We start from the raw sequence: 18,017 nt of genomic DNA on the forward strand, positions 1-18,017 counted from the left end.
GCTCCTGACTCATATTATAGGATTGCAATGTGTTGCCGGGGGTCACAGGATTAACTTTGTAGCTGGGAAGGAAGCATTCACACGCATGCACATATGGGCATCCACCATAATAAACAGAGACAAGCTGGTGGACAAACAGAAAGATGGTGAGAAAGGGTGAGAGAGAGAGGTGCTACCTTGATTGTCCAGGGTGTTGTTAGCCAGACTGAGAGAATGAATGACTGAAGCTGGGTTCTCCGATAAAGCAATAGCCATCTTCTGAGGGAAGTCTCTGGAATGGGAAATAGAGTACAAACACCCATATGAACAGACCCACACGGGTACAAACACCCATATGAACAGACCCACACGGGTACAAACACCCATATGAACAGACCCACATGAGCATCAACACTAGGGTGCCCCATTAAAGAAATAAATTGTTAAATAACTCTTTGTCCCTAGTTTATTTCTTCCCCAAATGTCATGCAAATAACGTACATTTTCTGGCTTGATTCAGATAACATTCTAGGGGTCCTCCGTTGATATGAAAGTCACCCTATGGCACTTCCTAGTCCAAATATTTCCACAGATGGCCTTATTTTCTTTTGTACTGCCTTCGACGACTTCATAATCGTAACAAAATCAAGTTTGGTTTTCATAGTTTAACTTCGCTTGAAAATGTTGCAGTATTACTTTGTGTGTGTATAAATATAATTAAAAATTTATATTTTAAAATTGTCATAGTACAAAATAGGACTTAAAGGCAATATAAAAATGACAGGTAATTGAAAATATTATGATACTGGTTATTCACTACTATTAAATTGCGTACTTGACAGAATTTAACCACGTGGGCTTTGTGGCGGCTTTTACAGAACTAAATTAAGGTTGAGTTTCTCATAACTTGCAGACAGTCAAAATTAGTGCCTATGACAAAATTATATACACTGCCTAAAATAATGCTCTGACATCACACTTTCCATAAATAAGTAAGTACCAATACAAATTTTATTACCATGATAAGAAAAGTAATTTGCATTGCATGAGCATTCCACTATTGTATTGCCTTAGTGAAATCTTCAGATGACAGGAGGACCCCTTCAGCTTAATGGTATCTGACCAAAATTTTATATGCTTGCAAGACACGTGAAAAGGAAAAAAACTAGAATAGGAAAATCCTCATCTTTCAACCTTAGGGCGGGTATAAACACCCATACGAACACATCCACACATTTATAAGCTGCCGCACGAACACACTCAAAGGGGTATAAACAGCCACACAAACACTCCCACGCAGGTATAAACACCCATACGAACACACTCAAAGGGGTATAAACAGCCACACAAACACTCCCACGCAGGTATAAACACCCATACGAACACACTCAAAGGGGTATAAACAGCCACACAAACACTCCCACGCAGGTATAAACACCCATACGAACACACTCAAAGGGGTATAAACAGTCACACAAACACTCCCACGCAGGTATAAACACCCATACGAACACACTCAAAGGGGTATAAACAGCCACACAAACACTCCCACGCAGGTATAAACACCCATACGAACACACTCAAAGGGGTATAAACAGCCACACAAACACTCCCACGCAGGTATAAACACCCATACGAACACACTCAAAGGGGTATAAACAGCCACACAAACACTCCCACGCAGGTATAAACACCCATACGAACACACCCATAGGGGTATAAACAGCCACACAAACACTCCCACGCAGGTATAAACACCCATACGAACACACTCAAAGGGGTATAAACAGCCACACAAACACTCCCACGCAGGTATAAACACCCATACGAACACACTCAAAGGGGTATAAACACCCATACGAACACATCCACACATTTATAAGCTGCCGCACGAACAAACTCAAAGGGGTATAAACAGCCACACAAACACTCCCACGCAGGTATAAACACCCATACGAACACACCCATAGGGGTATAAACAGCCACACAAACACACTCCTGTGGGTATAAACGGCTACACAGACACACCCATGTTGGTATAGACACTTATACAAACACATCCACACAGGTATGAACTGCTACACAAACGCACAGAGCTAAATCACACCTCATAAGGTACCATCACACCAGATATATCTAAACAGTGGATGGACTGTGTGAGAGCAGCACAGTGAGATGCGGCATATCACGCACCCCCGAGGAAGGGAGGGGGCCATGCTGACTCACGGTTTGAGGCCGGCATTGTCCAGCGTGATCTCCTCCAAACTACTGGACTTGCTGAGAGTGTGCAGGACCTGCTCCGTCACTTCCGAGCCCTGGCAGAGCAGATGGGGGGGGAGGGGGAGGGGGGGGGAGAGAAAATGCTGACCAAGCAACATCTACCTGCAGCGCTGCTCAGAGACTGATTATGCAGAACCAAGCAGTGGCAGTTTTATGTGTGAGATGTATGCCGATATTATGGGATGGCTGTTATGCAGAAGCCTTGAAGCTAATGCATACTATAGATACTATATGTCAACACTATTGGATGATCGCCACTCTGAGGCGCTGCAGTTCAGTGGAACAATGCCGTCGAGATGGGGATAGTTACTATTCGCAGGTCTTTGCAGTAGAGCTTGGTGAACCAGGTGTTGTAGGCTATGGACGCCACGATCACGGCCAGGTCCCTGAAAAAGAACAGCACAAGCGCTCACACGGAGGGACTGAGGGCAAGGCTCCCGCCAGCACAGCAGGACACAGCGTCCAGATTTACACCAGATGGTGTTTGACAGCCTTCCAGTTTCCCTTTGTCATCTTTCCAGGGTGCGCCCTGCCTTGTGCCCTGTGCTGCTCAGAATATCTTTCAGTGCCCCCCAGGATCCTGTACTGGATAATCAGTTGTAAGACTGTTAGATGGATGGCTCTCTTTTTTGAAATGGGATTATTTGACCATTTGAAGAGAGGTAGCTCACTCCATCCATTTTCTATACCCCCTCGTCTTATACAGGGTCGCAGGGGTCAGGAGCGTATTCTCGACGCTACATGGGCAAGACAGGGAACGACCCAAGAGGGAGAGCCAACCCACTGCAGGGCTATGAACCTCTACCCCAGCAATTGTGTGAGATGCACTCCCTATACTCACACATCACACAGAGATGCTCTAGACAACACCTAAAGTGCTCAGGGAGATTCTCCTGAAGGAGCTTGGTCTTGGTCACCGATGGGTAATTCCGGTCCAGAGAATAAAAGTCCAGATCAAGATTCTGTTTTGACCAACCAGCTGAATATAAAGACTCGCAGTCACAGAGTACTCAACTGGTTGAAACAAAATCTTGGTCTGGACTTTTACCCTCTGGACCTAAACTCCCCCCTTCTGGTCTTGGTCAAGGTCATGTTCCTAGACCATGGCCCCGGAGCTTGTCTGAATTTTCAATCCCAGGTGTCTCTCCGGGGTGCTTCTCACGCGCCTCGTATGGGAAGCTGGCGCTGCTGCCAGATTAGCCGGCAAGCAGGTGGCCATGCGCATGCAGCGGTGGGGCGTCATATGCCAGCTGCCCTTTTCTGTACCCGCTGGCATGGGATGCGGGCATAAAGCCACCACGGACGATGCCCAGGCCACCCACCACATCACGGACGACAGGGAAGCAAGCTCACAAAATGCTGTGGACCCACATCCCGGTCCTGCGGGGGCTGCTATTTGAGGGGGCTGCTATTTCCACTTACTAGTGTCATCGCTTCACCCCCCCATATCTCCCCATTCAGAAACACTACAGAGCACCCGCACACAGGTAATGATGAAAGGTGCAAATTTTTTTTAAAAACCAGATCGTTTGCTTTCCAAGGATCGATTTGGGGGGGGGGGGGGATGTCTTTGGGTTTCAGTGACGTCTGCTGCCATGATAGAGTTCCCAGCTTGTGAGTGAGAGGGTGGAAACGGCGGGGGATGGGTTCTGAACATACTTGACTGAATCGTTTGGACCCGGAGCCAGAAAAGTGTCAAACGTCACAGCTGGCTGCACTTCCCTGCTGTTAGTTAACATGAGCGGTCACAGCAAACCTGTGCAGAGACATCCAGGCTGACGCAGTGTCTGCGCGTTCACTTAACCAGCTACTTAGCTCTCACTGCAATTTCTAAATACACTGACATCTGGGGTTGACCCAGTGGTGTAGTGAGTACTGCTACAGCAGCACACTTGCAGGTTATGGGTTTGAATCCCATCCCCTGACTTGCTCATGTTCTCCCCGTGTTCAAAAATATGCAGCCAGGAGAGATAGTCTCTCTAAACTGCTCATATTTTGTGCATGCCCTCTGATGGACTGGCATCCCATCCAAGGTGCCCCCTGCTTTGTGCCCAGTGCTTCCTGGGATAGGCTCCAAGCCCACTATAATCTGGTGCTGAATTTTAATACAACTCTGACAGTACTGAATTTATTGATACATTAAGAAGGTAATTAAGTATGCAAACAAACATATATTAATAATACTACAACATATGCAACTTATGCTGATGTACTAAAGAAAGCAGTTTACAAAATAATAGCTTTGTTACCTCAGTGGCAAGGAAATTAAATCTACCCCTGGCATATGATGTATGTGCTATTCCTTTAAGGACACCGATGATTAATGACTACAATATACATCACAAACACAGAAATATAAAACAAAGTAAAGATTAAAAGCCTGTAATTCATAAATGACTCGTTTTTAAACGGACCTGCTTTCCAAGTGGCTGAAGTCCAACAGGTTAAACTCCCGGTTGTCTTGGGAGTGATAGATGGTGTCCACGTCCTGAGACAGACAGAGAGGTTCAGGGGGAGCAGACAGTCAATTTACAAGATTGCAGAGGAGGCAGACTGAGTACCACAGCCAGCCAGCACAGGATGCGGGGGGTGGGGGGCGGGGCTACGGTGATAATGCAGGATGGTGCACTAAGACTACCATCGCTAGGACTGAAAGGGTTAACCCTCAGCTAGCAGCACAAGACATTAACAGGGATAATATTTCTTCACGTTCAAACAGGACACTGTGTCAGCACTTTCAGGCACTGAATAGAATATCATTATTGCCAGTGTACATGCACGAATCTGTGTGCCATCTCCACCACATTCCATAAAATACAGCAGAATTTTAACATAGATACACACAGCCAAATAGTGAGCTAGAATGCAGTAGTGCAACCATGTATTTGGACCTAACAGCATTAAACATAACAGTGTCGGATAAAAAAAATTGCAGCAGTAATATGGTTGAAAATCAACGGCATCGCAAACATGTACCAGTATATTAAATGATATGGTGCAAAGGGCAATTATTCAGTGCATGACAGACTATCAATAGCCTGTGTTATAGCAAAGGGTTAATACTGCACTGTGCGTCCTAACTAGTAAGACTCCGGGCAACCGGACAGCACAACGCAGGAGACTGACCGGAGAGTTAATACAGATCGCAGGCCTCTGATTGGGCTGCATTAGTACTGCGGCCAAGACATTATGGCGAACTGGACGCCCCAGCCATGCACCAGTGCGCTGCCCTGCAGGGCCATTACCGTGTGCATGCCGATCGACATCACGGCACGCATTAGACATAAGAGCCCTTTCTCATTCTCACTTAGCGGGCAGACGGTAAGGGGCGGGGCTTACCCACTGTACTTCCTCTTTGCAGCAGATGCCGTTGTAGTCGCACAGGGCGGCGTACGTCTCTGAGAACCCGCCTGGGGGTGGGGGGGCATAAAGAGAAAAGGATGAGAAGGAGGCCGAGAGACATTGCAGCACCTACACGGCAGGTGATGGGTGGGAGGGGGGTGGGGGGTGGTCTGCGCTCGCCCGTGGGTTTTGCATCTCTGTTTCACGCCTGTGTGGGGGGGTGCGACATCCGGCTCAGCAGGTTTGGATGCTGTGGCTGTGATCAGCGGTTTCACAACTGCACCCCTGAGCAGGGGCCTTAACCCTCAACCGCCCTGATCCAAGATGCTTTAAATAAAAGTGTCTGCAACCAAATGTGAAAAAGCTGTTTTGTGACCGTTGCACCCCAACAGCATTTTTTCCTCCCGTGTAGCTGCATGCCACTGGACCCCGCCCCCCCCCATCTTACCACTGCCTCCTCTAAAGGTGCTCTCTGCCCGCTTCATGGCGCATTAATCAGCGTCAGAGCATGCCCTCCCCTGTGCCCGGCTGCCTCCCCGCCTGCGTGTGTTGCCCTGCCGGGGCGAGACTCCCCGTCTGCCTTCCGGCTGCACATTCCTGGCTTCGGGCTCCGATTCTGAGGCTCACCACAGGCTCTCTGTGTCTCCACGGAGGTTTCCGAATTCGGGGAGAACTTCTTGCTGCCATCAGAGGGGTCCCCTTGCGACAGACAGATGGATGGACTGAAAGGCATAGCACGACAGTTTGAGAGAACGGGCAAGTCTGATAATATCATGTTAATAATTTAATATCATTCATAATAATAAAAACGACCGAGTTTCATTCCTACGACTCAGTCGTTAAGCAAATTTGTCGATAAGTGAGAAGCCGCCCTATATCGATATTTCAAGCATATTGTACTGGTAGTGGGTTTGTGTCAACCATCTGCAGTATTTTAATGTCACCTTTGCACCATTTATAATGTTTTTTTAAATATTTATAAATGTTTATGCAGTACTGTACTGTATACTGTAATAAACTGAATAGAGTAAATCAGCTCTGATATAGGTTTGCATATTGTACAGCCTTCAACACAAACTGGTCAGAGACCAGGTCGTAAGTCTGCATGGTCGTTAAACAGGTAGGTTGCTAAGTGAGGAGTGTCCGTTTATTTATGAAATTATACATCTACAGATGTGGACAAGTTTGTTAGTACCCTTACAGCTCATTGAAACAATGTTTCATTTCTCCTGACAAGTGATTCCATTAAAAACAATTGTCTAATGCATATCTGCATGCCTTTAGTATGTGATAGAGTAAACCAATGAAATTGTGAAAAGAATTTTTTTGTTATTTATTTTACAAAGATATGCTAAAAGAGTATGGACAGATTTGTTGGTACCCCTAAAGCCAGCAGACCCTATCATCTGATTTCATGCAGACGCTGGCATGTTAACTGAAGTCAGTAATTAGCATCCGACTAAATCCTTCTTAAGAGAGGGTTTCCCACTGATTCTCAGGACTCCTAAGATAGACTGTGAGTGCAGTGCACCTGTATCTGCTGTCTATTTAAAAGGTCTAGACCAGGGTTCCCCACTTCCAGTCCTGGAGGGCGAGTCCACAACACAGTTTGCAGATTTCCCTGCTAAAACTCACCCGATTGCCTGGTTTAATAGGCACGCAGGGAAATCTGCAAACTGTGGTGTGGACTCGCCCTCCAGGACTGGAAGTGGGGAAACCTGGTCTAGGCTGATGCACTAGCCTGATTGGCAGAGATGTAATTATCCATAGCCTGAGTAGACAGTCTTTTTAGTCCAGTTAAATAATTTATCCGGACAGGAGCTGGGACACAATTGGACCACCGCAAAGAAATGCAGGTTGCAGGGTGACGAGGCAGGACAGACTTACGCAAACATGGAGTTGTTGAATATCTGGGACAGGGCAAAGCTGACGTGGGTGACCACATTCTCAAGGTGGTCCGGAGTCTGCAGCCTGAAGCAGAATGTGGACTTGTCCGTCTCTATGACGACCTGCACGCGTCAGACACAATGTTACGGGGGTGATGGGGAGGCGTGTCCATCGGCTGCCCTTACATGTGTCCAGCATACACATTTCCGGCTTGTTTAAGGTCAGTATCCCCCACGGGTGGGGGCTGGGCAGACAGATGGCCTTGGACCCCCCCTGCGTAGTTTTTCTCCCTCCTATTTAGCATTAACCACTATGTCGGCCCTTATTAAATCTCCGTCCATTGCTCTGGGGCGGCAGTATCGGGAAGCATGTTACTGAAAAAGAGCTGCAAATAAGAAAAAGAAGCCCTTTCATGGAATTAATGCATAGGGAGGCTGCATGGCTACAATAACTAAACGCTCATGAATACTCGAGTATACGACTCTGCTCACTTTTATATTTTTATGCTTTAACTGGGCTCTTCCATGCAAAATTAACATATTTGAAAGAGACTACGCTCTCAAGTTTGAGTGCCCTTCATACTGCTGAATGAGATCCATATTTATTGCATTTTCCTCTCACAACAGAAGGTTTTGTTATTTAAAGTATCGAATCCAATCATGCGAACGTACAGGGAAATATAAACACTGAACTGCTGCGGCAAGTATCTGAGGCCCGGGGGTCCAGAATAATGAGACATCCTGAGAACAGAAGGCTTCCAACCTTCATAGCGCAAACTACTATTACAATGAGAATATTCCGGAGAGCTATTGAGTCGACCCAGTCTCTGTAGTGCAGCGTTTCCCGATCCGGTCCACAGGGAGCCACACGTTTTTGCTCTCTCCTAGAGGCAGACTTTGGATTGGGAATGTCTTGCCGACTGACCGATTGGTGACCACTGCCAGTCAGGGTTATTATCGATAACTAAAATAAAACATTTTCAATTAAAAAAAAAAACAATAAAAAAAAAAGTAAAAAATACTTTCCATTATTGCTTTTTGATACTATTCAGGTAAAGGTTTAATTATTTAACTAATGTTTTATAATCTTTTTGTTTATCTTTAATTACCATTAATAATACCCGAAACATGTGTCGTACATTTTGGAGGACAACTTTCAGTCTGTACCTAGAAATAAAATTACTAAAACTGAAAAAAAGAAATATGTCTTTAAAATAAAAAGCACACTGAAAACAAAGCTGGATTTCGAATTAAAATTCAACATAATGTAAAAATAAAAACTGAAAAAATCTAAACTATAATAATACTGCTTCAAGTCGATGCCAATGAAAACAGCAGTTTGGGGGTAACAGCATGTGCAAATTCAGTCCCTTTGCATTACTAATTATCACCCACGCAATACTGTTATTAATATCCACTGCTTTTTTTTGTGATAACCAGTTCTCTTTTAGAAGTCCGAAATATCAGAGATCTCTCCCTGTTCCCTGAAAACCTCTCCCAGACGGCAAACAGGGGTTACGAAACCGCGGGCGCCTCAGATACCAACGTCTCACCTTGTTCTTCGGCTCGGTGCTCATGGAACGGATCTCCAGGAAGTTAAGAGTTGCCTCCACCTGTAACGGCATTTAGAGTTGCCATAAGTTGACGTTTCAACGCTGCGATGGCGTGAATATTGCGGGAGTGAGGCGACAGTCACCTTAGCGGGCACCTTGGGGACAAGGAAGTAGAGACGCCATGTAGTGAAGACCTAAGAGGAAGACAGAGGTCAGAGGTCAGACACACAGGGCCATCAACAGCAGGACACACACCTATCAGCATACAGTGGGAGATGATGACCAGGTACAAGTGTTTAAACTTCTGACTGCTACTGAAAACAGGACTTTTAAAGTCTTAATCCCCCCCCCCTCATTTCAATGTTGCAGGAGAACATGCCTTTCTGCTCCTACAGGAAGGGGGTGGGGGCGTGGGGGAGGGGCACAGGCTGACTGGCTGCCAAGGAACAAGAATCGGGGGGCTTTTCATCAGTGTTATGGGCAATATGCAAGGTACTTACATCACTCTTACCGTAATGTCAACAATGACGGCAAGAGGAGCAACGCTGCCACCAGTGAAGCTACTTAAGTAATTACCCCACATACAAACATATATATATATATATATATATATATATATATATACACACACACACACACACACACACACACACACACAGAACATATACAGTGCATATATTTGTATTTGTCGTGCATATATACACTATATACACATGCACTATATAAAGCACTGTGTAAGTGTGTGCCCATTTGCTGGAAAATTTATTTTAGCCGTCTGCTATGACACTGATCTGCCTGCACACCAGATTCCTGCACGGGCTGTGTGTCTCTTACTGATGACACAGCAGCAGGTCCATTATGTGTATTTGTGTCTGTGTGTGTGTGTGTGTGTGTGCGCTCTCGTGGATTATGTTTACATGACAAAATGTCCCCCATAATGTAATAAAAACCTGTTTTTTCAGGTCCCCACAAATATCTGTAAATGCAATCAAAAATGCCAAAAGTCTCGTATTTTGTTCAGTTACTTACGGTCATGGTTAGGGCTGGGTAGGGGTTAAGTTCGTCATATTGGGATTAGAGTTTTCCCCATAGAAATGAATGCAGAGTCCCCACAAAGATATAATTACAAGCCTGTGCGTATGTTTGTGTGTGGGAGATAACCTTCACTCACTGGATGGAGGAAAACAGGAAATTCCTGGTTTTTGAAACACGCCCCGCTACCGACGCCCGACGGGACTGCGTTTCGGTTAACGTCACGTTCCCTTCACCCTCACCGAGAGGGCAGTTTAAAAATGAGCAAGGCGGAGATCCACACACACAGCCTGCGCTGGGAGAGATGGGTTAATTGAGGCTCATTACAGTATAAGAATGGCTGGGAAGCAAGACAGGCTACATTTAAAGAACTGCGAGAGCGAACCTCTGAAAGTAATTAATCTCATTCATAATTTAAACTCTATAATTAACACTCTTCATCTAGGTCCTTCCAATCCACGTCATCTCTCCCTCGCTCTTCCTCCCTCACAGTCATACCCATTCTTTTTTTCTTTCAAAGATTTTATCCCATTTTTGTGTTTTTATCCCTGTGTCTATCAGCCCTTTCTCACCCCCACTCCCTCCATCCATTACTCTCTCCCAGCGTCTCCATCCTCGGCGAATTTACCGCACGTCTCCATCTTCTCCATTACTTACTCCACTGTCTGCTGCTCTGTCTCCTCTCTCCTCTCATGCCTCCGCTCCCACTCATTCTTTTCTCCAGGCTCTCTATCCCTTTATGCTCCGTCACTTCCAATCCCTCACTTGTTCAGTCTACTGCCCCATAAATAGATGGTGAATTTGGGGGGGGGGGGGGGTGAGTTGGGGGGCACTACAGCAAACCTCGATTCAGAAGAGTCCCTGCATCTGTGGAAAAGGTCTTGGCTGCAGAATCGGAAAGGTCATGGTGATAGTTAAAGCAGTATCTAAGCAGTATCTAAGCAGTATCTAAGCAGTATTTAAGGAGACATCAGTTGCACAATCCCATATCTGATTCATTGCCATTAGCAAACATCTCAAGGCTTCTGATGGATGACAGAAAAATTGTCACTTGTATTCAAGCCGGCAGCTCATTTCTGAGGACCGAAAGCCGTCATGAACGCGATCCTTTCAAATCTCCCGAGTGTATCTGAAAATGAGCTACAGATTCTGAAGGTATGGAGAAGGATCAGAGCCTTTGCCAAAGTCCTAATTACCACAGGAAGTAGACACAGACCATACTCATATTAACAATCAGTTAATAATTCAGCAGCTTTCTCTGTGTTTTGACTCTGCTGTATGATGGACTGGAAACTGCTCCCTGAGATCTATGTTTAAGCATCAATCGCATCGTAGCAAAACTGATACGGTCTAGGACGGCGCAAAGAAAGCTAGATGCAGACAGCTTGCTGGCGTCCGGCTCAATGAACGCCGGTGAGAGTAACTCAGTTCTCCTAATCCGAGAAACCCTCCCCCGATGTCAGAGCACGACAACATGGCTGCTTACGGGTATGGCTGGCACGTGTAGCCTTAAGTCGGTCAGACACGTGATGGCTGAAAACCAAATCTAGCCTTTGCAAGCAGTGTGTCCTCAAGTGGGCATTAGCTTGATCCAACCCAATAGCTCTGAGTAGGAGGAGCCCTCAAGGGGTACGTTTCCCGAGACCCGATATCCACTTTGCCTGAGGAGCCCAGCGCTAGTCTGGACCAGGGACAAGCACGGTTTGATTTCTAAGCGCCCTTCCAATTGTCACCGGATTAAAAGAGGACCAAACGGAAGCCACAGAATCCCCCCTGGGGCAGTCCATCTGAAGGAAAAAAAGAGAAACACGGCTAAGCTACCTGAGCTTCTCCACCTGAACGTGTTTAAATACGTGGCTGGCCCAGATTCCGCCAACGGAGCGGGAGTGGACGACATTCAAAGAGGCGTGTGTTCCAGATTCCGCAATGAAGGCCCCAGCAAATCAAAGACGTAGCACCGCACTTTGTACGGAAGAGGCCCCTTGACTCGGATCCCACACCGGAGATAATGTCGAAGCGACGTCCCAGATTCCCGCCATAAAAGCTGTTGCAGCCCCCAGGCAACAAGGCGCCTGGGGAGAGTAGCGTTTGAGCTTTGCGAATGGCCCAGGAAGGGAGCCATGAGGAACTGGGAATGAGGAATTATGTTATCCACCGCTGAGCATTCAATTCTAACAACTGCATCATTACTATATTTCACATTTTTTTATTTTTGAACTGAGGAAGCTTAAAACTGAATGGAAACACAAGCAGCCAATAGAGCCGATTCATTTCCTTCCTCTTTTCATGCACATTATGTGACACTACATTCACTGTAGAACAGCAGGGCAGTGCATAAAGCCATACTAGTGATTAGACGAACATCTCTACACTATAATCCACGCGTGTAACCCATGCATCCGCATTTATGGTGCTTATCGAATTGTGCTGCATAATGAATTGAAACAACAAAGGAAAGAACTGTGCTGGGCTCAATTAGATCCCTGATGAAAGGGTCTGACGGCCCCACAGTGAGGAGTCTGCGGGTTTGACTCTCTAAATCAAAACCGGTCCGAGCTCCTCGGCGGCGGAATCCCCCCGAAATGAAAGGCAAGAGTCAGAGGTAATGAGTAATAAGGCAGTGAGAGGAGATAAGGCACACGGCAATCTGATGGACACTGTGCTCTCAGTAGAGCGCCGTACAGGAAGTTTGTGATGTGCGATGGGGAGGATGGATGTCTGGAGAGGGCAGGGGATTGAGACAGCTGGATAACAGAGACAGCAACCTCAGAGATGAATAAATCACTCAGGAGGTACATCCGGACAACAGGGCCAAGCCGCCCCCCCCTGCCCCCCCCTGCCCGCCCCCTCGCTGTTGGCTGCCAGAGAAGTGCAGGAGGAGGAGGAGGAGGCTTCAGAGGCTGCAGGCTTACATGTGATAATGATGAAATTAGGAGCCCATAGTCTGTTTGACAGGCACTGCACAGAGACACTGAAGTCTCCGCTGGTAGGGGTGGCTGCCCCCTTGCCATTGGCTCAAATCTGCATCCTTCCAGCCAATGGGAGCGAGAGGAGCTGCATAATGGGATGGATAATTAGGGGCAGGGGAATGAAGAAGTGACAAGCAATCTGGGCTCTTGCTGTCCCGTCGTCCTCCCTCGCTGCTTTTTTCCTCTCCTTTGTGTCAAACCCTCCAGTTTCACTGGATTCTGAATTCTGTCCATTTCAAGCAGATGTGTTTAGCTTGATTTAAAACAGCCACGTGGCTGTAGGAAAGGGGGTTTGTTTCAGTTTTCTTGCATAGTTGGTACGTGCATATTTGCGTTTGCTGCATCCCTGGGTGAACATGCCAGCCTCCTGTCCGTTTCGCCGTGCTGCCATTAGGATGCCAGCTGTGGTTGTGGCCCTGACATGTGGGCAGCGCCAAAGCCTCAGGCCTCTGCCAGACACATGCAGATCGCAGGCCCGTGACCGTCACCCACGTGCCACCAACAAGCCTCTTACTCATCCCCCAGATTTCTCCAACTCTATTTCAGAACACGGCGGGTTTTGATCGACCTCTAAAAAGGAGCGCCTGACCGCGGATCATCGCCAGACGAGATCCCACTGCCTCCGCTTCACCAACTTTGCACGAATTCGAAAGGCTATTCCAAGACTTCCTATTGCGGCATCAAAACACTCAAAGCTGCTTTTAAGCAATACATTTATATTCCCCTCAAGTGAACGCCACGAGGATAAAACAGGCACTGGTCATGCACGTGTACAGACGTCTGCTGGGTGCCCTCTCATCCAGAGTCACTGCATTGGGTTTGGCCAGATACGCGACTTCATTTTTTGTGAATAGAGAACCAGAGAGATAGATGAGGAAGAGAAATAAGAGATACCTAAAGGTTTTTATTACTTTCTCCATTGCAAATATATGAATTGGTTACTTTAGTTGTCCTTAATATTTGCACAGCCTCTCGGTTTATATAAGGATCATACAGCATCTCATAGAGTGAAGGATGATCTGAATGGGGGGGGGGGGGTGCGGTGGGGCTCGCAGGCACATGTTGATGAAGAGAAAAGGTCACCGGGGGGCGTGGAGGCAAGGTCTGCTGACCTGCCGGCACCAATCAGAGCAAGCGCGGCGGGAATGCTTCTTGAAAACGTCCAATAGAAAACAAGAAGTCTCAGACTTTGCCGCGACTGTGCAAGTTGCGACTTTGCCTGGGGAAGTGCATCGATTGCACTTCAGATGCAAGACAAGCAGGCCACCCCCTGCACAGGAGCGCACTACTGTGTCCACTAGCGCGAACCCCTCGGTCGCAGACCACAGCTACCGAGCTGACAGCTAACTGCTAACCGCTGCCCAGCAGTGTTTCAGTACCACAAGCAAAAATATTCAGCTCCAAAGAGAATGGATGCTGATGAATCCAGTTACCGTTTGGCGGACGTATCTGAAGCAGCTGATTTAGGGTGTGATTTTACGCTGGATCCGTTAATCCGTATTTGCTGAAGAAATTCGATTTCAGCACCTTGGGCCTCAGACAGCATGAAGACCAAACCACAACAGCATGACTAGCTAATGTTGGATGCAAATGTCTTTATGTGATTTTCATTTCATGGTAAATGACAACAAAAGCCATACTTTTATTTGACGGGGGGGGGGGGGGGTTGAGGTGATCCTAAAAAACAGGAAGTGACAGAGTTTGACTGAAACCCATCTCATGGCGAGAATGGAAAGCGGACGATCCTACCAAAATCCTGTCTTCTGATCTGCCACTTTTCGTGTCCAGCTTGATGCTCCGGATGAACTTGATGGACGGCTTGTCGATCACCCTCCTGATGCTGTCTGCGGAGGGAGACAAACGTGTCAGGGAGGACAGCGGAGATACGAAACGTGCGATCACTCGGGGGGGCGCGCGCGAGCTCACACATTCAGACACGGCCCGAGCAGTGTTTGCAAGCAGAAAATGAAGCTGGGTGCGGTCGCTATTAATCTCCCATCCAGAGTGAAATAACAGCAACCGTGTCAGCTCCACATCAAAGAAGGTGTCAGACAGTCCATTCTGTCTGAATCACTGTCTGATAAGCGGACTTGTGTACCAGCTCACATATGACTGACATTCAGACCCTGACCAATAGAAAAGGATCGTCCGTCACCCTTGGTCCAACTGATCTCACAGGCAGAGTCACGACCACATGACTAACCACCTGACAGATGTGAAGGAGATTAGCGACTCCAAAAAAATAAATAAAAATGCCAGCTAACAAAAAAAAAAGTCACCTCTCACAGTAAGTGGGTCAGCATGTGACCTCGCTGAAAGACTACAGGTTATTTTAAGGCCCCGTATCACATTTTTATGCACTAATTATTGTCGCCAATGAAGTGTGTCAAAGGTGAGCGGCTAACCTAAACACAGGACCTGGCAAAGCCGTAAAAGACCCACTGTAACTGCGCTCACGCGCGCAGACGGACGCGGCCCAGGGTTCGAAAACAAACCGAAACCGGCAAGTTAGAACGAGGTAAAAAAAACTCAGCAGGGAGAGCAGGGTGCTGGGAGGGGAGGGACATTTAATTACACGAGGAGAAGGTCAGGGGTTAAGGAGAGGTAGGATGCAAGGTAATAATTCATTTAATCATACAGCAAAGTCAAGCAGCGTAATATTGACATGATACTTAAGTTACATTATTGCACTGTGTCCCTGTTTAACACCCAGTAATTACCTGGGACCAACTTTGCTGCACAGCTACGTATTTAAAGATAGAAGCCTGTGATGCACAGAGGAATGATAGTAATCACATCTGCACATACTGGGAGACGGGCGGACAGACACTGTACGCACTCAGAGAGGCAGTATTCAGCCTGCTATCCTGACCTAAGCCCAGATCACTAACCATTTAGGGGGGGAGGGGTCATATTGATTCCATTGGAATCACTACCCAAAAACACCAGCAGATGTTTTTTTTATAGAGGGCAAAATGTTCGAGTCAGAGGGATGGAAAGAGCAGGGAGCAGGAAGGGACTTAACGCAGATATAATCGAGTTTAATCACTGCAAAGCCCAGCCATTTAAACCTAACGCAGCCTCAGAGAGGGACAGAGGCACATATGTTCATTAAGCAGGGTGGGGCATGCGGGGGGGGGGTGGGGGGATAGGGACTCCCATCACGCACTGGGGCGCTGCTCCGATGACACGGCATTGCCGAATTCGTCATGTCACCATGCCCACTGTTAGTCCACCGAGATCAAGCGCAGGATGAGGGAGGTGGGAGGTGGGGAGGGGGGGGGGGGGGGAGGTGTTTGTGTGTACAGACTGAGGATGAAAGGGGAGAGAGCGGACAGGAGGGACTTCAGATGCTGGGATGCAAGACAGGAAGATGAACTGAAGCAGCACGAAACAGCATGGGGGGATATATTGTGGAAACGACAGGGAAGCAGAAAGGAGTCTGGGAAGAGAGTATAGCAGGAGATTCCAGAGCTAATTAGCGCTCTTTCATAATTCCATTTGCAGTAATTAACCCGGAGCCCTCTCACTCACCTGTCATCTTAACACTCAGGCTTGAATCCCTCAGAGCTAGCAGGAGTATGGATGTGTAGACGGGTGTTATAGGAATATCCAAGTTTTTTTTTTTTTTTTGGCACATTTCAGTACCTGTGCCCAGAGGTGTCCCCACGGACACCTGAGGTTACAGCGCCGTTTGCTTCCTGTACCGGCGAGCTAAGCTCCTTGGCTGCGGTTCTCGCGCTTCACTTCACACTGTAAACTGCGCATTTATTTCCGTGACCGACTGATCACACGCGCACACGGATCCGCGCTCCTCAGACACGCTAAAGTAATAGCGCACAGTAGCGCGTCCATATGCCACAGGAGACAGCGGGACGTAAAGTCGCTTCACGCATTGCACCCGCGAATAACTCACTATCACCAATGCGATCACCATCATTAAGATGCCTATCCAAAGAGCCGCTTTGCTCGGCCTAGGGACAAGGTATTTTACTTGTTTTCCTTGCATTGCAATGGGATCGGGGATCACACAGGGGCGCAAAGGTTTTTACGAAAGATGCTGGGATACGGACAAGCCAGAGAAACAGCAGAAAAACACACACACACACGGTTCAAAGTATCATCACATCGCCCAGCAAGCAGCACGGGACTGATGAGGACGATGATGCTGACAGTGCGGATAGTATCGCTTCATCCCCCCCCTCCCTTACCTGTAATTTCCTTGCTCACATTGACGAAACAGGAGGCGGCTGCGGCGTCTTTGGAAGCCATCGCGGGCTTGTCTAGCTCTCCCAGCCGCTCCGTGTCTTTATAACGCAGGCGGGGATGGCAGCAGCCTCCGCACGGGCATTCCGGCAGAAGAGCCGCGGGGCTGCCGTCTCTCATACACAAATCATATCAGAGTACGAGAAGGAGGGAGGGCGACGGAGGGAGAGAGAGAGGGGGGGAGAGAGGGGGGGGTGATGGAGAAGTAGAGATGCACCGCCAATGCGCCTCGTGCGTTTCCGAAAGCTATATAAAACACTGACTCAATGATGCCGGGTATCTAAGCGCCGGAGAAGTGGCCGCTTACAGGAAACCGCTGCTTGAGGTCGCCGTCTAAAATGCCCCCTCTACGAGTTTTCTCACATCCTTCCGCATTTGTGAATATGCCGCTACCTTTATTTATGAGCACGAAAGAAATGTGTAGCTTCTGGGGCACAGTTTCACAAGTTGGGATTGAGGCAAGAGGCGAGATAAACAGAATTAAAAAGATTCACAATATTCACTTAGTAGCAACTGCATGACAACTTTTCATAAAATGAACTCTGTAAATATAATAAAATCTGTAAATATAATATTTTAAACTGATAGTGCCTTACACATGGTAAAACGTGGACCTTTATTTTAAACCCTGAAATCTCACCCAAAGTGTCACCAACTTATTCTCTACAAATAAATGCAAAAAAATAAAATCAACATTGTGAACTGTTAAT

General features: G+C 47.2%; 1 protein-coding gene across 4 annotated transcripts in view; it reads right to left on the bottom strand.

The window, feature by feature from the left end:
* Positions 1–17,476, bottom strand: part of carmil3 (capping protein regulator and myosin 1 linker 3) — a 44,022-nt gene extending 26,546 nt beyond the window's left edge. For 3 of the 4 annotated variants that reach the window (XM_023832674.2, XM_023832673.2, XM_023832672.2), the window contains exons 1-11: positions 17,253–17,476; positions 14,791–14,885; positions 9,184–9,234; positions 9,041–9,100; positions 7,489–7,610; positions 6,229–6,323; positions 5,599–5,669; positions 4,674–4,747; positions 2,570–2,645; positions 2,206–2,294; positions 177–271 (exon numbers count right to left, since the gene is read on the bottom strand). In XM_023832674.2, the coding sequence (XP_023688442.2) occupies positions 177–271; positions 2,206–2,294; positions 2,570–2,645; positions 4,674–4,747; positions 5,599–5,669; positions 6,229–6,323; positions 7,489–7,610; positions 9,041–9,100; positions 9,184–9,234; positions 14,791–14,885; positions 17,253–17,427 (1,003 nt within the window). In that variant the 5' untranslated portion in view covers positions 17,428–17,476. Of the gene's footprint in view, positions 1–176; positions 272–2,205; positions 2,295–2,569; positions 2,646–3,918; positions 4,653–4,673; positions 4,748–5,598; positions 5,670–6,228; positions 6,324–7,488; positions 7,611–9,040; positions 9,101–9,183; positions 9,235–14,790; positions 14,886–17,252 lie in introns of those variants that run through there. The other variant, XM_072711139.1, reaches the window with a different exon arrangement.
* Positions 17,477–18,017: the final 541 nt, after the last annotated feature.

This window comes from Paramormyrops kingsleyae, chromosome 4, assembly GCF_048594095.1.
Source record: "Paramormyrops kingsleyae isolate MSU_618 chromosome 4, PKINGS_0.4, whole genome shotgun sequence".
NCBI lineage: Eukaryota > Metazoa > Chordata > Actinopteri > Osteoglossiformes > Mormyridae > Paramormyrops > Paramormyrops kingsleyae.